This window comes from Urocitellus parryii, chromosome 6 (assembly GCF_045843805.1).
Source record: "Urocitellus parryii isolate mUroPar1 chromosome 6, mUroPar1.hap1, whole genome shotgun sequence".
Classification (NCBI taxonomy): Eukaryota; Metazoa; Chordata; class Mammalia; order Rodentia; family Sciuridae; genus Urocitellus; species Urocitellus parryii.
In genome coordinates, this window is record NC_135536.1 from 130,843,007 (window position 1) to 130,867,639 (window position 24,633).

At 40.5% G+C, this 24,633-nt stretch overlaps 1 protein-coding gene across 2 annotated transcripts in view; it reads right to left on the reverse strand.

Annotated features, from left to right (window-relative positions):
- Sh3gl3 (SH3 domain containing GRB2 like 3, endophilin A3) overlaps positions 1 to 24,181 on the reverse strand; it is a 50,644-nt gene extending 26,463 nt beyond the window's left edge. For both annotated transcript variants that reach the window (XM_026388189.2, XM_026388188.2), the window contains exons 1-3: positions 24,043 to 24,181; positions 12,654 to 12,787; positions 8,726 to 8,884 (exon numbers count right to left, since the gene is read on the reverse strand). In XM_026388189.2, coding sequence (XP_026243974.1) covers positions 8,726 to 8,884; positions 12,654 to 12,787; positions 24,043 to 24,166 — 417 coding nt within the window. In that variant the 5' untranslated portion in view covers positions 24,167 to 24,181. The remainder of the gene's footprint in view (positions 1 to 8,725; positions 8,885 to 12,653; positions 12,788 to 24,042) is intronic.
- Between the last annotated feature and the right edge of the window lie 452 nt (positions 24,182 to 24,633).

Here is a 24,633-nt window from a genome sequence, read left to right on the forward strand (position 1 = left end):
GGACAGAGTCACAAATCAACATTGCTCTACCACATTTTCCCCAAAGCTCAGGCATCATTCTCATATATCACTTTCTAACCAGCTTTGGGGAAAAATCTGCCTGCTTATTCATTCATACATTCTCACCCCATGTAAACAGTCATGGACTTGCATGTTTTCAAAGATCCAAGGTGTTTCCATGTGTTGATGCAGACTATTCTTTTGCTGCCTACTCTATAAATTTTCTTAAACCATTTATACCACTTTAAACATGGGCTCAATATGCATTGACGATATATATGGAATACATCTAGATATGATAGCACACACCTGTAATCTCAGCAACTTGGGAGGCTGAGGCAGAAGGATCCCGAATTAGAGGTCAGCATCAGCATTTAGTAAGACACTGTCTTAAAATAAAAAATAAAAAGAGCAAGGGATGCAGCTCAGTGGCAGAGAGCATCCCTGAGTCCAATCCTCAGTCCAAAAAAAAAAAAAAAAAGAAAAAGAAAAAGGTACGCATGGAATTCTACTTGTGCCAAAATGTGATTGGCATTTGAATAAGGAAATCCCCTGGTGTTACATTCACTTTACCATGCTCTGTGGCTGGAAAAGCAGCAAGCCCAGCCTTAAATTTCTAAAAACCCAATAAACAAAACAAAGACAGCCTGGCCCCAACGAAATCCTAAGGATTTCTTAAATTTCATCTCTTTGGCTTTTTCACATACTTTTGAATAAGTCCGGCACCATGGCCTAACAGGATCATGGCAGAATTTGCTACAAAAGAATTTGCTACAAAATTTTTCTTCCTTAGAGTGCTCAAGCTGTATGTTTGGTAAAAATCTGTGCCACACCTCTCTGTCTTTAGTAAAATTAATATGTCCTAATTTATGCCCCACTTTGAAATATGTTTGATGTTTTAGAATTTTTAAAGGAAGAGTGGAAAAGCTAAATGAATATTCCTTGAAACATATGTAGGGTTGGTAAAGGGCGGGGTCTGCAAATTACCAGCTATTCTCTCTGAAATGGCTAAAATGCATGATTATATAATCAAGAAATGCATTTTAGGCTGACTGTGGGAAGACAGTGAATGTCAGAGCCCCTTAAAGCTCGAGAGGTAACAGCAGAGCTACTCAATGCCTGCACATAGTACATGCTAAGTGCAAGACATGCGATGCCACAAGTGGATTATTCTTCTATAACTGTCAGAAAATGGAAGCTTCCATTTCATTGTCTTCCAGACCATGAACATCAAGCTGTGCTAGGAACCAGCACAGGTAGACTCTGATTCCCAAAGCTGCAATCAGAATTAAATACCTGAACAAGAAAAAACAAGATAGAGCAATAAACCCAGGCCATCTAAGAACCAAAACTTAGGTAGAAAGTTAAACATTTCCTCCAGTGGCCACACACCACTCAATTTGGATCTGCCTCAGGTATATGGACGCTTAATTCCATTTGCAGGCTGGGACCTCAAGAACAAAATGTGACCTCACCATATGGAAAAGTTTACCTGACATTCAAAGGAACACAAATACCCGAGAAACAGCTGTCTTCTCTCACACCCAGTTCAGATGCCTACTTTGAAAAACTCACAATGCAAACAGACTTCACCATTAGGCTAGAAATTAAGGAGGCACAGGCAGTGGTGGCCGACAAATGCATGGAGTGAGAGGACCGCAAAGATATCTGGGAGATTCATGAAACCATAAAACCAGAGGGAACTTGTGACAGAATATTGTCCCACAAGAAGTCCCAGGCCTAAACCCCCAAATTTATGAATAAGTTTGCACAGCCAATGGAACTTTGCAGATATAATTAAATTAAGCATCTTGAGATGGGGAGAATATCTTGAATTATTGGTGTATAATTACAAGGGTCCTTTTTAAGAGGTACATAGGAGGGTTAGAGTCATAGCAGAAGACATGACAATAAAAGCAGAGGTCAGAACAAGAGATTTAAAGATACTCTGCTTTTATTTATTTGTTGATTTATTTATTTTGCATGTACTGGGGGTTGAACCCAGGGGTACTCTATCCCACTGAGCTAGATCCCCAGCCTTTCTTATTTGTTTTTATTTTGAGCAGGGTATTGCTAGTTGTCTAGGCTGGCCTGGAACTTCCCATCCTCCTGCCTCAACCTCCCAAATAGCTGGGATTACACGTATGTGCCACCATGTCTAGGCTGCTGCTAGCTCTGAAGATGGAGAAAATAAGTCAAGGAGCCAAGGAATGCAGATAGTCTCTAATAGCTGGGAAAAGAAAGGAAATAGATTCCTTTCTGGAACCTCCAGAAGGAAGGCAGCCTTACCAAAACGTTGATCATAGGACTTACAACCTCCAAGATATAAGAAATTTATGGTCCTTTAAGTCATCATGTCTGTGATCCTAATACAGGGCTGCTTTGGTCTATTCCCAAACTAACTAAATGCTAACAATGGGATTAATGCAGGTCAGGGTCCCCTGTTTGGGGTAGGGGAGGGTTTGGAAGAGCTGCCAACCAAATTCACTAGGTAATGAGTCTTCTGTGGCTGGGCCTGGGGACTTCACTGATGCTTCAGCTTTACCCCATGGCACCTCACTCTCTTTCCAGATGGGTAAGATGGACTTCATTTCTCTCCCATGCACATAGCATATCAATTAATGTACCACTTATGGATGTATTTAATTCTCTCTCAAGCTGCAAGCCAATGGCTGACCAGTGTATGAGGCTGTTGGAATTACCTGACCCTGGAGATGGAGGCAGGTCAGAGATGTCTCGAACTACAGTGGATCAAAAGCACTAAACATTCCTAGTGTTACTAGCAGTGGAAACCTTAGGGACACTTGGGTGGTATCGGAACCATTGTCTGGTCTTGTGGACCAACTTCAAAGGGCTCGGGCTTACCCCAAAGAAGAAGGGCTCCAAAGACTACAGCCCAGAGTAGGGCTTTCTAAGTCAATTCTCTAAAAAAGTAACATGGAATCTGAGGTTAAAGAAGGAAAGGATGTGACCCCTCCTCCTCAGACTGGTTGACAGCCAAGGCAGAGAGAGGCATCCTCTGAAGGCTATGGTGACAACACAGAGAACCATCATGTGAATGGGTGCTGCTCTACCCAGGTGCCTGGGATCCCCAGTGTGCTCAGCAAGAATGAGAAAAGAAATGCACATCTTTAGGAGGTAACAAGCCCTCTTCTTCTTCTTTTTTTATTGGTTATTTTTAGTTATGCATGACAATATAGTCCATTTTGATAAAATTATACATGGATGGAATATATCTCATTCTAATTATTGCCCCAGTCTTGTGGATGTACACAATGGTGGGATTCACTGTGGTGTATTCATTTATGTACATAGGAAAGTTATGCAGATTAAGCCATCTTCTCTCACAAATGAAATGACATACTTCCCATGGAAGTCATCTTCATTTTCCTTGCTCTATCATATCACACACTTCATCTCTTTTTGGATTTGTCAGAGAAGCCAAAAGAAATTTTCTTGTGAATTTTGCAGTCTAGTCATAATAGGTGTCTTTTTCAATGGATTCAAAGTCTTTATTCAGAGTTTCTGAACAAAGCTTGAGTAAGGCAATTAAATTAATAATATATTTTCATTCTCCACTTTACACTTCAAAAGAACTTCTCAAATGAAGTTGCTCAGTTGCTTGATATTTCAAAAGTGAAAGTAACTTTCCCAGGGCATATGCACAAGAAGAGATAAAGCCAGAACCAGAACCAGGTCTCTTACTTTTTTGCTGGGTATACTTTCTGCTGGCCCAGTACTTCCTGATGCATCTTATTCCACTCCTGAAATGTCAGTAACTATAATAATGCAGTGCAGTTCTAGTCAACCAGTTTGGCAAATTGCCAGTAATATCCTCTTTTAGATGTTGCTCAGAGATTAATCTTTCATATTATCTTATACAGTCTAGAGAGTCTTGGGATAAAAAACTGTTGTTTAGTTTTTTAACCCAAGGTTTCTCAAATTTATTTAACCATAAAAGAGAGAGTATTAACGCAACATGCTAACAGCTCATGGAATTAATTTGGGAGAATGCTACTCTAGACCAGTGAAAAGAACCTAAGGGAACCCATGGATGAAGGACCCCCAGCTCCAGGGGATTTGTACCAAAACAGGTAGTGGATAGTGCAGGGCTCTTGCTCCACTGGGCTGAAGTAGACATCTATACAATATCTCCAGTTTCTGCTTAAGGTCAATGATCTACATTTGATAATGTCAACTTGTAAGGAATAAAATTCTTTGCAAAAACAGAAGAGGAGACAGTGTGTTAACAAGCCCTTGAGGGATTCACCATTCCCAAGAAATGCAATGAAGGCTCAGAGTCACCTTGCTGATTTTCCTACAACCCCCAAAATCAGTGGTGGCAGGCACAATGGCCATTCTCTGCGGGGACAGCTACTCTAGGCATCTCAGGGGACCCTGCCAAGCCTGGCACAACAAAAGGATTCAGTCATAGGCCTGGCGCTTGAAAGCCAGAGGATCAAAACACCCCCTAGCTTGTATCACCACCTATAGAACAGTGAAGCTATTTGGTCTCAAACCAGAAGTGAAATGATGCTCAAGGTTTCTTATCCAGTTCTTAATCAGTGGCTGCAATAAGGAACCAAAGGATACTCTTCTTCATTTTCCCATTCCCAATTCTGGCAAAAAATTAGATAAGAAAATAGATAGAACTTTTGCTTAGAAACATTGGAATGAACACTTCAGGTCTCTGCACTATCCTCTCCTTTCCACAGCAAAGGTGGAGAAATGATACTGTTGAGCCTGGAAGCCTGGCACCTGCTTGGCCCTGCTAACCAGACTTTTGGACACTGCACTAAAAGACAGTAGGGCCCTGGCTCTGGGTTCTGTATTCTTTAAGAAAGTGGGTTGGTGAAGATGCCAAGATATCATGTGTCATCTGGCTTTCTGCTCTGTGCAACTTGTTCTCCTGTGAGTGGTTCCGAGGTCTAGCTAGCTGGACATCCATTGGTCCAGGCCCAAGTTGCTTCTTCCAACAAGGCTTTTCAGAAAGCCTTATCCTCTGAGTAGGGGGCTGGTATGTAATCCTTGTTTGGCTCCCGTTCCTCAGTTGGGAGAATGCACATGTGAGGACAGAGAAGTGACCACACCCTGGAATTCCTGACAAATGGCCTGTAAGCCAGAAAGTCCTAGAAAGATTTGTATTTGGTGGCCCAGGAAAGATCAAGTCTATTAATTACAGTCAGAGCTCTTCCCACATCAGGCAGAGATCTGGCAAGCAATTTTTTTTAGGCATTCTCTGGTGAAGCTTTTGTTATTTCTTAGCCAGGATTGTTAAGACACGAGGGTTGAAGAAGAAAGGCACTGGCTGCTCCCTGGAATGAGATTTGAGCCTTTGAATTTCTAGTGCCAGGTAAACATGGGCCGGTAGCACCAAGCACACCATCTCAAGTGGTTTCCCTTCACACTATGTACTTGGCTTATTTACTTTCTTTGGAATAAATACTTCTAAGCCCTCTTTCCAGCCTTTCTTTTCTCCTCCCCCTATGGATTAGATTGGGGAGTGTTCTCTCGTTAGCAGGATGGCTTGCTCTGCCTCAAAAACAGGCTCCACATGGCCAGAGGCCCAGTGAGGGCTACTTGCCCAGTTTCAGCATCTCAGATTGTGTCTGAATGAGGGTCAGGTTGGCTCTGTTCCAGGGCTGGCTTCCATCAACTGAGGACGCAAAGAGTAGAAAGTGATTCTTTGGGACTTTGGGGTCATGCCATATCCTCCAACACAGGTGACCACAAGTCTGCATTTTATTAATTATTGGTATTTTCATCAATTAAGACGTGTCTAATTCTCAATAAGTCAGAACTCAAAATGGTGAATACTATGATGGATATCCCCAAATCTCTAACCCCTAATAATATAAGCATCTCCCATCTGTGTCTAAAAGACAGGCCTATACAGCCTGCCATTCTGTTCCTCCTGAGGCATGTTTTTTTGACAGAGTCTGTGCACCTATCTCCAGCAGATACTATGTTAGGTGGAGTCACCTTTGAACCCATCAGGCATTGGCAGGACTTGTGATCTCCTATATTTAGCCTGATAATTAGACAGGTCCTTGGCAACTTTAGTTAGTGCCAAGATGATTTCCTAGGAGAAAATCCAGCCTTCCAGAAGCACAGCTTCCCACCATGAAAGGAAGCAGACATGGTTAAAGAGACTGAGTGACAAAGGCTGGATGTGAGGTTGGTGATGAAGAGGGAGCAAGAGGCCAGAGTCCCATAGGCTGCAGAACCACTGGCCTTAGCCAGTGGAGATGGGGGTAAAGACAGGGCCAAAGGTTCAATGCATGCCCTACCCCACCATATATTAGTACTTTTCCTTTCCCCCAACAGATCACATCCATAGTTTGTCCCCTAACCACCAGGCAATGTCAGCATTAGCACATCAGATACAAGGAGTGAACTGAAGGAGATTTTCTGTACCTTTCCTGGTAAGAGGAGAGAAACAGCCAGATCAGCTGGACATGAGAAAGACCCTTCTGGTTCTAACCCCCAAAAGAGAACAAAGATGGCCTTCTGGGGCCTATATATAACTTGTGAGTCCCTTCAGCTATAAACCAAGAGGCGTAAAGGCCAAAGCAAGGGTGCCATAATAGGGGACTGTTACCAGTGTACCCTGAGGATCTCTGTCATGGGGTGCTTAGCAAATGGCAGCTCTTGTCCCTAGTATCATCACACCATCATCATTATGGTAAGAATTAGCAACCACAGGGCACAGGATAACCCACTGTGGTTGACATGAGGAAAGGAGGAAAGAGAAAGGGAAGGAGCCCAGTGCCAAAGCAGTCTGGACAGCCCTTCAGTCTCATTGCTTTGGTCTCCTCTCACCTCAATTGCTGGTTTTCACAGCCTCTGTCAAAAAAGCAGTGATAGTAGGTCATCCCTGATGCCAGTTACAGCAGGCTTTCTGGTAGTATGGACCCCAGGAGCTGAAATAAGGGGGAAGGAAACCCCAGTTCCCCAGAATTGAACAGGGGTACCACCATTCACTGCAGAAATTCCCTAGGGAAATACTGAGGCCACAATGGAGAAGACTTGATACTATGGAGCTTGGGTTAAGGACTAGCTACTACTTCTGCCAGGGCAGGGAGGGAGGGGTTAGCCCATCTGTGACAAGCTGAATACTTGTCACTGTCAGAGAATGGACAAATAACTGTTTTTATAATGGAGGGATCATTTTTTGACTTTTCACTGATACTGAGGGGAACACTGAGGTCTCTTGGGTTAACTGTCAAGGCCAAAGCTGCTAAGACAGGCTTTACTCATGGAGAACTTTGCAAAAACAATTATGGAGGTTCATGCACAAAGGTCATGAGTGCAGCACATGGATTAGGCAGCATGTGTGACATGCAAGATACAACCTCAACCCGTAAATCTACTGCTAATGGGCCCCAAGCTGGCAAGTCATTTGTTATGGCCCCATAAGGAGTATCTGTCATACCTCAAAAAGATTTTCTAAATACTTCAAACAAATTAAATATGGCAATCTGAAACAAAACAAAAATGCCTGTTGCTTGGGGACAATTTCAAGAAGAAATTTATATATTTAAGCAAAATAAACAAAGAGACAGCAAAGTGTTATACCTCCTCCTATTTCCCATAAAATGTAAAAACAAAAAAAAAATTAAAACAAAAAACATAAAAGAGTGTACTTTTCAATTCTCGATGGTTTAATGGGCATGAGAAATTTCAAACCGATTTCTCCATTTGGGAAAATTAGTCTTCTGGGATTTATGAATTGTCAATACTGGATATAGTTCCTCCACACATCACCATGGACTAGAAAGTGCTTCATACCTTCTTTTTGAACTGATTCAGAAGATGAAAGACCATGGTGTACTTTTTAACAAGCAGCTATAAGTATGATATGTTTTTGAGGATAAATAAATCCCCTGACTTGTCACAGGTTTGAAAGTTTAACAAATGAGTCCAAAGCTAATGCTGGCCAAGACAGCTCATGGTTTCACTCAGGCCAGGCTGATTTAAGACCTGAGTCAGGGACTCAAGCAGAAGGCAGGTGGCTGTGGCCTTTTCCACTCAGGCAGTAAAAATGCCAAGTGATTCCTCATAACCAAGGCAAATAAGGGAAGCCCTCAGCTTGCCATGGGGAATTACTCATCCCCATTTCATTCGATGTCATTTGGAAAAATCAAATAAAAGCCGGCTAGTTAATGCCAGGACCGGTACAAGAGAAGATTGGCATTTCTAGGTGCTATGATCTAAGACCTTCCCAGTCCCCAGTTTCACAAGCACCACTATGGAGCAGCTAAAAAAAACGCAGGTCATGCTTTTGAGTACCAAATGTTCACTCTGATGAGTAAAGGCCTCAGAGAGCCGCAGGGAAGAAAGGCCCTCATCCTCAAACATTTGGCTCCTACAGTGCTGTTCAGTCTTAAGAACTGCAAACTGGTCTATGATCTGGGCTTTCTATTCTCCTGTGAAACCACAAATGTGGCCTCAAACACAAAGGCCAGTTTACTTTGCCATCTTCTGAGACAAGTCTACCTTCCTGCGGCCCACTCAAAATATCTCTTGGATAAACAGGGCTTCCCAAGATTCCAGACCTGAGTTAGGGCTTGCTGGATGTCTGACCCTATCTTTGAGGCTGGAAATAATGGCTACTGAACATTCTAAAAACTTCCATAACAACTCAGACTTTAGAGGTTTTCAACATGCTGATCAGTGTTTTATTAATTTACATTAAGGTCTCTTGTTTGACTTAAATACTTACATCATTTTCTAAAAAATTAAACATGCTTCTTTCAGCCAACTCCTTTGACTCTTCAAATTTTTCTACTGCTTGTCTGACTTCTTCATCTGGTATCTTACCTACTCGTTTCTTTTTATAATCGTAATCCAGGCGGCGGCCTTCCAATTTTTTCAGGTGGTGCTAAAGAGAGAGGGGGGAAAGAGAGAGAGAAAAGTAGGAAGAGGAAAGGAAAACCTCAGAGGATTGTTACATGCACAAAGTGGCATTCCCCCCATTAAAAAACAAAACAAAACAAACAAACAAACCACTTCATTCTTTCTAAGCAAATAGTAACTACTTTTTCTCAGCCTAAATTCCAGAGGGCAGGAACCTGTCCCTGTACTTCTGCTGTGTGCACTTCAGCCCCTGCTGGAGGCTGCCTGCTCTACAAGTCCTCAGGAATGTCTGCAGAAAGAATAAAGGAAGGGATGGACAGGTGGTAAGACAAATGTGTGTCTGCCTGGGACATGAAGATGCAGTATCTGTACTCAGTCCCCTCATTTCAGCTCTATTAACATCAAGATTAACTTCTAACTGAATTAACTATACAAAATATAAGGGCATTTCTGTTGTCAACTCCACTAAGAATATAAAAACACACATTTCTAGTATCTCCCAGGATATTTATGAATCTTCTGTAATTTTTCCAAACAATTACTGAATAAGTTGCATAAAAAGGTAACCTCTGAAATAGAGAGATTTCTAAATGATACTATAACCCTTTTAATGAGATGCAGCCATGAGGCTTATTAGAGCTGTGGTAGTTAAGTTCCCCATCACAATCTGTGTTCAAGCAGGGGGTCACAGGTAAAAAATAGTATGGAGCCAGGTGCAGTGGGGTACATCTTTAATTCCAGAGGTGCAGGAGGATCTCGAGTTCAATGCCAGCCTTAGCAACAGCAAGGCACTAAGCAACTCAGTGAGACCCTGTCTCTAAATGAAATACAAAATAGGGCTGGGCTCCATGGTCAAGTGCCCCTTGAATTCATTCCCCAGTATCAAAACACAAAACAGTGTAGAGTAGATGACTGTTCAGGGAAATGAAGGGGTCTCTCAGAAAGTATGACTATAAACCTTAGAAAACAGATATTTGATATCTAAACTATATTTGAAAACTGAGATTCCCTCAGGCATATGGGTAACTTGCACTTTTCATTTGGGAGGCTCTGGTTTTGTTTTCATAACAATGAGGTGAGAAGGGCTGATAAGACTGAAGAGCAGAAGCATCCTTCTTGCATGATCTGCTACTTCCAGCAAGACCCTAAATCCCTCCCCATCTTCATATGTATAGCTGTAAATTAATCATACAATAAATGAACAGGTTCTTGAACCTTGATTTCTATGATACAGAGCAGAGTTGAGACTATGAAAGGTCTCTTAATTCTTAACAATTAATCATCTAATAATTTCAGTTTAAATTGATACAAATTCTATATCAAACAGCAGCTGAGTAACAAGATGCCTCTAAGGAAATTATTTTGTTGCACTTACTACACAGGGTCCAAGTCCATGGCTAGCAACCCTACAGACCAGGATGTCAAAAGTGCAATGTTATACAGTTGACTTTCTGTGTGGCCTTCCTTGGGAGCAATAGAACAAGAAGAAATGAATTTGTTCTGATTTAGCAAAGGAGGTGTTATGGTTTATATATTAAGTGTCCCCCAAAAGCTCATGTGTCAGACAATGCAAGAATGTTTAGAAGTGAAATGATTGTGTTATGAGAGCCTTATCCCAATCAGTGAAGTAATCCCCTAATAGGGATTAAATGGGTGGTAATTAAAGGTTGGTAGGGTGTGGCTGGAGGATTTGGGTCATTGGGGGCATGCCTTTGGGGTATATATTTTATATCTGGAGAATGGAGTCTCTCTCTGCTTTCTGATCATCATGTGAGTCCTTCCCTCCATCACACTCTTCTGCCCCCACCTCCAGCCTTGAAGAATGGTGCTGTCTATGGACTGAGACCTCTGAAACCAAGAGCTCCCTGACAACTTCCCAAAAAAAAAGCTGACTAAAACAGGAGGTATCTAGTTTTAAGGCTCTGCATTTGGAAAAGAAGTTTCAGTATCTCCACAACCCAGAATATCACTTCTTCCCTGGAATCATCCATTCAATAACAATTTGTGATCACAATCCATGTGGAAGCCTTGAGGGTCCAGCAGTGAAGAGAGCTGATTCTTTACCCCCAAAGAACTTACTGCCCAACTACAGACATAGCCAAGCAATGATGCTCATGGCACAGGGAGTATAGAAGCATACCTCACTGTATATGGAGAGAGAACAAAGAACTTCCCAGAGGAAAATATCAGCTGAGATCTGAGATGTCTTAGGAAGGAGAAAGACAACAAATAGAGAGTACAAAGCAAAATGTTGCCTGGGAGCTTCTTGCAATTCAGTGAGGCTGGGTAGAGAGTTCAACTGGGCAAGGAAGAGCAATAAGGCCACAGAGGGAAGCAGGAGCCAGGGCCACGTTATTGGATCTTTATTCCGAGGTCAGTAGGAAGCTATCAGGACTGGTATCTTAGGAAGATTGCTCTAGCCATGGCATGGAGAATAGACTGAAGGGACGAACTGTGAAGCCTGGAGTCAAGAACTGCTGTGTTGATGTGTTTCAACATTACCCGCCTGAGACAGCAACACAGACATGCTTTCCCTAAGATGGAAGGAGAGGATGGTACATAAGGGGGCAAAGGAGCATCCAGGTAGGGAGTGGGGTGTTTAAGGAGTTCCTGAATGGCAGCTTTCATTTTTCATTTAACCTTTGAGGATTTCACGCACCACCCCCCATATCCTTTACTTTCAAAATACACTGAAAACGCCTATTCAGATATGCAGGACTTTCTAAGCCTTCCCTTCCTCCACATCTCCCCAATCCCAGAGGCACCCTATGCCCTGGCCATAGCACCCACACATAGGATGTCTGCTTTCATGGGCCTGGGCCTTTGGCCAGCTTTTGCTGGAGATTCTGCCCACCTGAGTATGGCTGGCCAGTTTCTCCCCTTCCAGGAGGCCTTCCCTGACCTAGCCAAGCTGAGGGAGGTGCCTTCCCCTTGGCATTCCTGGGCTTGTCTCTCCAACAGCACCCATCAGGGTGTATTATAACTGTTAGCTGTCTCTCTACCCTATATCTGTGAGCTTCACAACAGCATGTACCTGGTCTGGCTTAGCAACATACAGCCAGTGCCCACCACAGTGACAGAACACAACAGGCCCCATACACAACTGTTGGATGAATGAACCAACAAACTGACATTATCAGTTCCTTCTCTGATCCTGGGATGCAGAAATACCTCAGGGTCACTGTGCAAGCAGGGAAGGCAAGACAAGCTCCCATTTTCCTAGCCCCATCTCTACCACACAAGCTGGATCCATGGGGGTTCATCTTTCCCATTCAAGATGGATCAAAAAATGCAATATAAGGGCTAGGATTGTGGCTCAGTGGTAGAGCACTTTCTCAGCACGTGTGAGGCACTGGGTTTGATTCTCAGAACTGCGTATAAATAAATAAAGTCCATTGACAACTAAGAAAATATATTAAAATTCAATCTGATGTGATTTTTTACAATGGAGTCATTTTGTTATGTGAGAAATGGCTACAGAAATTATGAATATTTAGCCTGGCTTCTAGCTGGCTTCTATGAGATACAGAATTGTAAAGCTGGAGAACTGTAGCTTGCATACACACCAATCATCATGCCCCCATCCCCATGGTAGACATGACTAACTGATCCTAATTGATCCTGGCACTGTTTCACAATGAGCCAGAAAAATGTAACTGTTATTTTTCAGTACCCAAAATAAGATGATGATTTTGCTGAGTCCCTACATAAACCTTCTAATTATTTTTAAATATTTATATCATTTTATAATTACATAAATATAAACAAGTATACTTACAGCATGGAAAACTTACCCCAATCTCTTTTAAATCTTTGTCTTGTAGTAATTGAAGTGGATCAATAAAAGTTTGCTTTACATTAATATCAAGAGAGTCTTTCACTTCAGCCATGAGTTTCATGGATTCACCAACTTCTATCAATGCATTCCCTTGGATAGAAAATACAAACAAAATAGGTTCTTGAGGAGAATTCTCTAGGTTACCAGTGATATTTAATAAATTATTTCCAAAAGGTTTGTGGATGATGGTATAATAATGCCCTCACTCTGGTACCTTTGGATCCTGAATCATAAGAAATTAGAAAGGAAAAAATAAAAGATGTCCTAATTTCTACATTTTCTTCTTTACCTTCTGCACTTTAACCACCACATGAAATAAAGTTGACAGACCAAAGCACTTACCATTTTGACCACTAGGTGGAGATAAAGCTCCTTTTAAAAACTGGTACTTCTGGAAACTGGCACCAAAGGTTCCTTAGAAGCTCAGGAATGAAATCTCTCTTTGTAAACAATGAAAGGATTCACTCACCAGGGGCTAAGTATTAACCAATAATGATTACAATAGAAATGAACAAAGCCTCTTCTAGCTTCTAGCTGTGGGATCTTCTTGGAGCCACTCCCTGAATCCTTGCATCCCTGTAGGTGGTTTGGGGTGTTTTTTGTATGTTTTAAGAGAAGAACAAACCAAGCCAAAGTCTGAATGGAGAAATCAAACTCATTTCACAAAACCGTATAGCTTTTGGATATGCATAATGTTTAACATGTAATTCAGTTCCCAGAGAAAAATATATAAGCTACCTTAGGCTAACATGTATTACTGCTAAATGTAGAAATCGTAGTCATTCTGCTGTAAACTTCTTCCCAGCATAAGAATTCTTTTTAAAGCTTCCAGTCTTCTCTAAGGTCATCCTGAGCTGCAGGTGTGATATCCTGTCAGCAGATGTTAGTCTGCTCTTGCAAGGAGGCCTGGGCCAGCCTTGTGGGCCAGCCTTGTGGGACTTGGGTAGTGACAGGCAGTTTTTGCTGGATTATGCTCCAGTATCTTGACTCAGTTAATCTAATGTAATTTGCAAGATCCCTGCAAAACAGGTGTCCTGGGTGCTGTGCACAATGTGGTTGCAGGTTCTCTAGAAGATGTCCCTGGGAAATTCTGCACTAGAACGAACAATTTTTCCTATACATGGGGGTTTTCCAAGTTGATCTTAAAAAAGATGAGGTTTGGGTTCTCTCAATTCCTTCACTTGAAGACCTGAAGGTCCACCCCAAGTCTGACCTCTGAGTTGTTTCACCTTCCAGTCAAGGGCATAGACAATTTATTCACCAGTAGACAGAAATAGCAAGATCTGCCTCATCTCACTTTTTTAAAAAAGGATATATATGAGACAGGACATTGCCAAAATAAGTGGAAATCATCACTTTAAATTAAAGCTGGCTGGAACTCCATTTTGACCCACTGGGAGCTTCATTGCTCCTAGGAGGTCAAATTTCCTGAACACAACTCTCCAGAGTTTGCTTCTAAATCTTTCTTAAATGGAGACAGGAAGTGCTTGCCTAGCTTAGAGGCTCTTTCTTGCCCAGTTAGTCGCCAAAACCAATTGGAGGGTAATGCTTCTGACCCCTCAGCCTTTCCTTCTACAAGGGCCCATACCTCACTTGGCTAGTTTATTTAGTTGTGACAGAAACATTCTCAAATATGTTTCTCTGAAGACTCCAAAGATTATATTCTGAATATTGGCCATCACCTCCCTAGAATTCCCTTTTTCTGCACAAGATTAGATCTGTTGAATTGCATAAAGGTGAGGGGCAGAGCCTCCACCCATTGAGGTATCTGCACTCTAGATTCTAGCATGTGGCCCCAAGAAGAAAGCATCCATCAGCACAGCTTCTCCCTCAGAACAGGAAAGGTCCATCTGTCCCTGATACCATGCTGACATCAGTTCTCTCCCTTAATCCAAGTTTCTTCAAGAGGCTGGACACCTGGTCCAGCTACCAAATTGTCTGGCTGTCACAGCCCAGACACAGTGGCCAGGTGCACAGCAGGAATGTCCTTGGATCTCAGGGTCTGCTTGGCAGCCCCACATATTCTCTCCACTAATGGACCTTCCTGGTAAGAAAAACAGGCCATCCTGTTGCCACCAACCCTTAAAAAAAAAAGTAAGAATCACATTTTACTACCCTGAAGGATAGTGCTACCCTCTGTCACCAATTAAATGCTTTAACACTAGAAAATTTTTTCCCCAAAAGATTTTTTTCTGATTTCCTAGAATTATTACCATGGCCAAATACTTGATCTCTCAACTTCAATACCCTGCTTTGTTAGCACTACATGAATAGCGACCATGCCAGATTCTCCCAGAAGACTTAATATATTTAATTCAATTCAGCCTCAATTTAATGTATTAATTTAAAGCCATCTCAATCAAAATGTAATGAACTCTCATTTTTCATAAAGGAGATTTAAAACGACTTAAGCTTCATCTGAATAAACAGAACTGACAAGTGTGTCCCTGTGGTTTTTGTGATTAAATAATTAGAGGAGGCTTCAATGAAGTATATTTTAAAATACTTTAAAACTACAATACTTAAAACATTATGACACTGTGCATCAAAACAGGACTCAGATGGAGAAACTGAAGAGAAAGGATAGAATCAAACGTTAAAAAATAAAAAAATCAGCCTACAATAAATACATAAAGGGTCATCTCAAATCAACAGAGAAAGTTGAACTTACTAATAAAGCACTGAGACAACCAGCTATTTATTTGTTAGAAAACAAAATTAGAATCCTATTGCACCATATCTCCAATAAACTCAGGAGCTTGGAAAAACAAAATTAAGAAAAGGAAGCATATGTATCAAAAAATAGTACAAATAAACATTTATATAATTCTCAGGGGGTAGGGGTGTAAAAGATTTTCCAAACATGATGGCAAAGCTTGAAAACATAAAGGAAGACTAATAAGCTCACTAAAAGAAAAATAAAAATCTTTCTTGCACTAAAATGACCTCGAGCCAGGTAAAAAGGCACATGTCTGTTTCCCCAGCTACTTGGGAGGCTGAGGCCAGGAGGATCACAAGTTTGAGGTCAGCCTGGACAACTTAGTGAGACCCTGTCTCAAAATAGAAAGTAAAAAGAGATGTGGATGTAACTCGGTGGTAGAGCACTCCTTGGTTTAATCCCTTGTAATGAAAAAATTAAATTAAATTAAAAATGACCTCTATATACAAAGTCAGAAGGTAAATGTCTATCTAGGACAAAACTTTATTATCATGTAAGGCAGGTAAAGAGCAACTATCCGACATTAGCTCAAAGACCAATAAAGGAAAAAAAAAAAAACTTAAGGGAAGAATAGGCAAAGGCATAAATACACATTCATGAAAACAATGACAAACATGAATACAATTCTGCTTCACCATATCTCTAAAAGTAAAGAAAAACAGCACCAAGATGTCATATTTATATGCCATACATCAAATTATAAGTTACGTAAAAGTAAACTAAAAACACAATTTAGAAACTGTGTTGGGGAACACTCTCATATACTCCAGGCAGGAACATCAAACTGGTAAAGCCCTTTTGGTGGGTCACTAAGAATATGCTTCCAAAACCCAAAAAAACAGGCCTATTCTTGAGCCAGCAATTTCGCTACTAAGAATTTCCTCTAGAAAATGTCAAGAAACATGATTTGGGGTATCCCTAAAGATCTGTCAATGAAAAAAAGATTATTATAAATGCTACATAAAGATTTTTTACATGAAGAAAAATAACAAGGGGAAATTTTAGTAAAATACAATTTTAAAATATTTTTAAAACTACAGTACTGGGGCTGGGGATGTGGCTCAAGCGGTAGCGCGCTCGCCTGGCATGCATGCGGCCCGGGTTCGATCCTCAGCACCACATACAAACAAAGATGTTGTGTCCGCTAAAAACTAAAAAAAATAAATATTAAAAAAAATTCTCTCTCTCTCTCTCTCTCTTTAAAAAAAAACTTACAGTACTTACAACAATGAGACACTGAATCAAAAGAAGATACAGATCAAGAAACATAAGGGAAAGACAAGAAACAAACTTAGAAAATAAAAGTTTGGATCCCAGCAGCCTGCAGCAGGGCCCGGAGAGCCAGGCCAACTGATTCGCGTGGCCTGCCCTGCGGCTACAGAAGGCGTGGCGCCTCAGTGAAGCCAATAATTGGCAAGCAGGGAGGTTAGGGAAGGCCATTAGGTGGAATCCCACCAGCCAAGCCCACACGGACCCTTGGGCCGAGCTCGGGTTCTCAGAAGGGGAAGAAAGCGGTACAGTCCCATCCCCCACAGCGGACACTCCACCGAGGCAGTCAGCGGCCACCATCCGGGAAAGCTGAAGGATACACCGCCACTCTCCTTCAGAGTGCAACATCAAAACAGCGGACACTCCATCCAGGCAGTCAGTGGCCACCATCCGGGAAAGCTGAAGAATACACCACCACTCTCCAACAGCTTGTAACATCAAAACAGCCAGCAGCAGGACCCCGGAGATCCAGGCCAACTGATTCGCGCGGCCTGCCCCGCAGCTACAGAAGGCGTGGCGCCTCAGAGAAGCCATTAATTAGCAAGCAGGGAGGTTAGGGACTGCCATTAGGTGGAATCCCACCAGCCAAGCCCACCGCCCACGCCCGGAAGAGGCCCAGCGATCTGCCAGCATTGTAGTCACGACACCCCAATTGGAATAGGGACAGAGCAGAGCCGCCTTCCACTCCCGGAACAGGCCCAGAGAGCCGCCAGCGTGATAGACACGTCACCCCAATTGGAGTAGGGGCACAGCCGCCGCCCACACCTGCAAGGGAGACTTTTCAAGTATACAAGAGCAACATAAATAAATAGGGGGTAAATTTCAAAACACAACAGTTGCACCAAGCAGAAAGAAACGCGGGCAGTATGAAAAGACAAGGAAAGAAAGGACCACAAGCAATGCAGGTCAACTCAACTTTAGAAGAGGTAATAGCTGCAACAGATGGAATATCAGATAAAGAGTTCAGGATATATATGCTTCAGATGATCTGGAGTCTCAAGGAAGACATGAGACAGCAAAATCAGACAATGAAAGATCACATTGACAAACAAATCCAGGAAGTCAAAGATCAATTTCACAGGGAGATAGAGGTAATAAAAAACAAACAAATTGAAATTCTAGAAATGCAGGAAACAATAAACCAACTTAAAAACTCAATTGAGAATACTACCAGCAGAGTAGATCACTTAGAAGAGAGAACATCAGACAATGAAGACAAAGTATTTCAACTGGAAAAGAACATAGACAGCTCAGCAAGTCTGCTAAGAAACCATGAGCAGAACATCCAAGAATTATGGGACAATATCAAAAGACCAAATTTAAGAGTCATTGGGATACAGGAAGGCACAGAGCTCCATTCCAAAGGAATAAACAGTCTATTCAGTGAAATAATACGAGAAAACTTCCCAGAATTGAAGATTGAGACAGAATCCCAAATCCTAGAAGCCTACAGGACGCCGAATGTGCAAAATCATAAGAGATCCACACCTAGACACATTATAATGAAGATGTCCAACATACAGAATAAGGAGAGAATTTTAAAAGCTGCAAGAGAAAGAAAGCAGATTACATTTAGGGGTAAACCAATCAGGATAACAGCTGATCTCTCAACACAGACTCTGAAAGCTAGAAGATCCTGGAATAACATATTTCAAACACTGAAAGACAATGGGCTCCAACCAAGAATCGTGTATCCGGCGAAATTAAGCTTCAGGTTAGAAGATGAAATTAAAACCTTCCACAATAAACAAAAGTTAAAAGAATTCGCAGCTAGAAAACCATCTCTTCAAAAAATCCTTGGCAAAACATTACAGGAAGAGGAAATGGAAAACAACATTGAAAACCAACAATGGGAGGTAGGACAGTAAAGGGGGGAAAGTAGTCATAGAGGATAACAAATCAGGTTTAGTAACATCAATAAACAAATATGGATAGAAGAACAAACCATATCTCAATAATAACCCTAAATGTTAATGGCTTAAACTCACCAATTAAGAGACACAGGCTAGTAGAATGGATCAAAAAACAAGACCCAACAATATGCTGTCTACAGGAGACGCATTTGATAGGAAAAGATATACATAGACTGAAGGTGAAAGGTTGGGAAAAATCATATCACTCATATGGACCGCGGAAACAAGCAGGAGTGTCCATACTCATATCTAATAAAATAGATTTCAAGCCAAAGCTAATCAAAAGGGATATAGAAGGACACTTCATACTGCTCAAGGGAACCATACACCAACAAGACATAACAATCAGAAATATATATGCCCCAAATAATGGTGCAGCTGTATTCATCAAGCAAACTCTTCTCAAGTTCAAGAGTCTAATAGACCAACATACAATAATCATGGGAGACTTCAACACACCTCTCTCACCACTGGACAGATCTTCCAAACAAAAGTTAAATAAGGAAACTATAGAACTCAATAACACAATTAACAACCTAGACTTAATTGACATATATAGACTATACCACCCAACATCAAGTAGCTACACTTTTTTCTCAGCAGCACATGGAACCTTCTCAAAAATAGACCATATACTATGTCACAGGGCAACTCTTAGACAATACAAAGGGGTAGAGATAATACCATGCATCTTATCTGATCATAATGGAATGAAACTGAAAATCAATGATAAAAGAAGAAAGGAAAAAGCAAGCATCACCTGGAGAATGAACAATAGGTTGCTGAGTGATCAATGGGTTTTAGAAGACATCAAGGAGGAAATTAAAAAATTCCTAGAGTTAAATGAAAACACAGACACAACATATCGGAATCTATGGGACACATTGAAAGCAGTTCTAAGAGGAAAATTCATTGCTTGGAGTTCATTCCTCAAAAAAAGAAAAAACCAACAAATAAATGATCTCATACTTCATCTCAAAATCCTAGAAAAAGAAGAGCAAAACAACAGCAAAAGAAGTAGAAGGCAAGAAATAATTAAAATCAGAGCTGAAATTAATGAAATTGAAACAAAAGAAACAATTGAAAAAATTGACAAAACTAAAAGCTGGTTCTTTGAAAAAATAAATAAAATTGACAGACCCTTAGCCATGCTAACGAAGAGAAGAAGAGAGAGAACCCAAATTACTAGCATACGGGATGAAAAAGGCAATATCACAACAGACACTTCAGAAATACAGAAGATAATCAGAAATTACTTTGAATCCTTATACTCCAATAAAATAGAAGATAGTGAAGGCATAGATAAATTCCTTGAGTCCTATGATCTGCCCAGATTGAGCCAGGAGGATATAGACAACCTAAACAGACCAATAACAATAGAGGAAATAGAAGAAACCATCAAAAGACTACCAACTAAGAAAAGCCCAGGACCAGATGGGTATACAGCAGAGTTTTACAAAACCTTTAAAGAGGAACTAACACCAATACTTTTCAAGCTATTTCAGGAAATAGAAAAAGAGGGAGAACTTCCAAATTCATTCTACGACGCCAACATCACCCTGATTCCGAAACCAGACAAAGACACATCAAAGAAGGAAAACTACAGACCAATATCTCTAATGAACCTTGACGCAAAAATCCTCAATAAAATTCTGGCGAATCGGATTCAAATACATATCAAAAAAATTATACATCATGATCAAGTAGGATTCATCCCTGGGATGCAAGGCTGGTTTAATATACGGAAATCAATAAATGTTATTCACCACATCAATAGACTTAAAAATAAGAACCATATGATCATCTCAATAGATGCAGAAAAAGCATTCGACAAAGTACAGCATCTCTTTATGTTCAAAACGCTAGAAAAATTAGGGATAACAGGATCATACCTCAACATTGTAAAAGCAATCTATGATAAGCCACAGGCCAGCATCATTCTGAATGGAGAAAAATTGAAGGCATTCCCTCTAAGATCTGGTACAAGACAGGGATGCCCTCTCTCACCACTTCTGTTCAACATAGTCCTCGAAACACTGGCCAGAGCAATTAGACAGTCAAAAGAAATTAAAGGCATAAAAATAGGAAAAGAAGAACTTAAATTATCACTATTTGCAGATGATATGATTCTATACCTAGCAGACCCAAAAGGGTCTACAAAGAAGCTATTAGAGCTAATAAATGAATTCAGCAAAGTGGCAGGATATAAGATCAACACGCATAAATCAAAGGCGTTCCTGTATATGAGCGACAAATCCTCTGAAACGGAAATGAGGACAACTACTCCATTCACAATATCCCCCCAAAAAATAAAATACTTGGGAATCAACCTAACAAAAGAGGTGAAAGATTTATACAATGAAAATTACAGAACCCTAAAGAAAGACATAGAAGAAGACCTTAGAAGATGGAAAAACATACCCTGCTCATGGATAGGCAGAACTAACATCATCAAAATGGCGATATTACCAAAAGTTCTCTATAAGTTCAATGCAATGCCAATCAAAATCCCAACAGCATATCTTGTAGAAATAGATAAAAGAATCATGAAATTCATATGGAATAATAAAAGACCCAGAATAGCAAAAACAATACTAAGCAGGAAGTGTGAATCAGGCGGTATAGCGATACCAGACTTCAAGCTATACTACAGAGCAATAGTAACAAAAACAGCATGGTACTGGTACCAAAACAGGCGGGTGGACCAATGGTACAGAATAGAGGACACAGTAACTAATCCACAAAACTACAACTATCTTATTTTTGATAAAGGGGCTAAAAGCATGCAATGGAGGAAGGATAGCATCTTCAACAAATGGTGCTGGGAAAACTGGAAATCCATTTGCACCAAAATGAATCTGAATCCCTATCTCTCGCCGTGCACAAAAGTTAACTCAAAATGGATCAAGGAGCTTGATATTAAATCAGAGACACGGCATCTGATAGAAGAAAAAGTTGGTTATGATCTACACGCTGTGGGATCGGGCTCCAAATTCCTCAATAGGACACCCATAGCGCTAGAGTTAACAAATAGAATCAACAAATGGGACTTACTCAAACTAAAAAGTTTTTTCTCAGCAAAAGAAACAATAAGAGAGATAAATAGGGAGCCTACATCCTGGGAACAAATCTTTACTCCACACACTTCAGATAGAGCCCTAATAATCAGAATATACAAAGAACTCAAAAAATTAGACAATAAGATAACAAATAACCCAATCAATAAATGGGCCAAGGACCTGAACAGACACTTCTCAGAGGAGGACATACAATCAATCAACAAGTACATGAAAAAATGCTCACCATTGCTAGCAGTCAGAGAAATGCAAATCAAAACTACCCTAAGATACCATCTCACTCCAGTAAGACTGGCAGCCATTAGGAAGTCAAACAACAATAAGTGCTGGAGAGGATGCGGGGAAAAGGGCACTCTTGTTCATTGCTGGTGGGACTGCAAATTGGTGCAGCCAATTTGGAAAGCAGTATGGAGATTTCTCGGAAAGCTGGGAATGGAACCACCATTTGACCCAGCTATTCCCCTTCTCGGTCTATTCCCTAAAGCCCTAACAAGAGCATGCTACAGGGACACTGCTACATCGATGTTCATAGCAGCTCAATTCACGATAGCAAGACTGTGGAACCAGCCTAGATGCCCTTCAATAGATGAATGGATAAAAAAAATGTGGCATTTATACACTATGGAGTATTACTCTGCATTAAAAAATGACAAAATTATAGAATTTGGAGGGAAATGGATGGCATTAGAGCAGATTATGCTAAGTGAAGCTAGTCAATCTTTAAAAAACAAATACCAAATGACTCCTTTGATATAAGGGGTGTAAACAAGGACAGGGTAGGGACGAAGAGCTTGAGAAGAATATTTACAGTAAACAGGGATGAGAGATGGGAGGGAAAGGGAGTGAGAAGGGAAATTGCATGGAAATGGAAGGCGATCCTCAGGGTTATACAAAATGTCATATAAGAGGTAAGGAGGGGTAAGTCAAGAGAATACAAATGGAAGACATGATTTACAGTAGAAGGGGTAGAGAGAGAAAAGGGGAGGGGAGGGGAGGGGAGGGGAGGGGGGATAGTAGACAATAGGACAGACAGCAGAATACATCAGACACTAGAAAGGCAATATGTCAATCAATGGAAGGGTAACTGATGTGATACAGCAATTTGTATACGGGGTAAAAGCGGGAGTTCATAATCCACTTGAATCAAACCGTGTAATATGATGTATTAAGAACTATGTAATGTTATGAACGACCAATAAAAAAAAAATAAAAAAATTAAAAAAAATAAAAAATAAAAAAAAAAGAACAGAACAGGAAGGAAGAGCATGAGGAAAAGACTAACAGTAAACAAAGACGAATGGGGCGAGAGAAAGGGAGAGAGAAGGGAAGGCATATGGAAATGGTAGGAGACCTTCAATGATACACAAAATTATAAGAGGTTATGAGGGGCAAGGGGGAGGGAAAATAAGGGAGAGAATTGAACAACAGCAGAGGAGGTAGAGAGGGAAGATGGGAGGGGAGGGGAGGGGAGGGGAGGGGGGATAGTAGGGGATAGGAAAGGTAGCAGAATACAACAGTCAGTAATATGCCATTATGTAAAAATGTGAGTGTGTAACAGATGTGATTCTGCTATCTGTATTTGGGGTAAAAAAAGGGAGTTCAAAACCCAATTGAGTCAAATGTATGAAAGATGATATATCATGAGCTCTGTAATGATTTGAACAATCAATAAAAAGGAAAAAAAAAAAACTATGTATAAAAGAGGCAGAATGCACTTACTTTTTGGGATACCAGGATACTAACTATGGCCCGCTTCTCCCTCCCAGGAGAAGTCTATGTTACCCCTTTATAAATAAATCCTACTTTATATGTTAAAAAAAAAAAAGAAAATAAAAGTTTGGTCTATAATAAGGGTTCATCTAATTTACTATATCTAGTAAATGTAAAATGTAGCTGGTTGAAGTATGATACTTGAAATATTATGCTGCCTTTAAAAAAACAATATTGTCAAAATACACTCTATTGTGATGTATACCTAAAAAGAATAAAAAAATAAGAATTAAAAAAAATTGTAGAAGATTGTTAAAGCATGGATCACAGTATAGTGGGAAAAAACAAGTTATAAAAGGATGTATATATATACTGTAATCCAGTTTTATTTTTAAAGTTATATGTGAATATACCTAAGAATAAACAAAAGGTATAAAGGATACACAGCAAAAGAGTTTAAGTGGGCCTATCAGTGGAAATCATAGGTGATATTAGCATTTTCCTTTTTTTTCCCCTAAACCCCCTGGAGTGAGTATGTATTACTTTGATAATATGAAAAAATTGTAAAACTGTTGAGTTGAAAGTCTTGTGCACAACTTACAACTAACACAGGAGGTATTCATCCTCAGCTCTGTTAGGAGAGCTGTAAATACTCACCAAAGGTGGAGTCTTCCCCGAGTTCCTTCCCATACTTCAGCATGCAGTCCCCTAGCAAGCCTTCTGTTTGTGGGTATCCAGTGGTCTTCACCTGCCCTCGGATCTTCGACACAGTGTTCAGCATTCCTAGCTTAGCTCTGTATGCTTAAAAACATTGTCATTTGTAATTCCTTAAAGTTACAAGGTGGAATGACAAGAACAGCATTTAGCAAATAGCTGCCAGAATCAAGGTTGTTTTAGACAAAATGCAAGAGACCTGAAGCATGCAATTGTGTGACCTATTTCATTTTCTCACATGACTTTCTAGACTCTCTACCAAGGTGGGTGCTAATCACACTGTTGCACAGCCATGGTAGAATACAGAAATTATGGCACATATTGTTGTCTCCAAATGAAAAGAAAGTGTGGCTATACTAAAAGCATCACCCAGAGTGATGAACTTTGGAATGCTTGAAATTATCAACAAATTGAAGTCAGACACCAACACCTATGCGGACCATTTTTTTTCTAGGGACCAAACACAAATTAAGAACAAAATTGCTAAGGTGGGTGTTTCAAACTACCAATTGATCATTAACATCCTCATCTAAC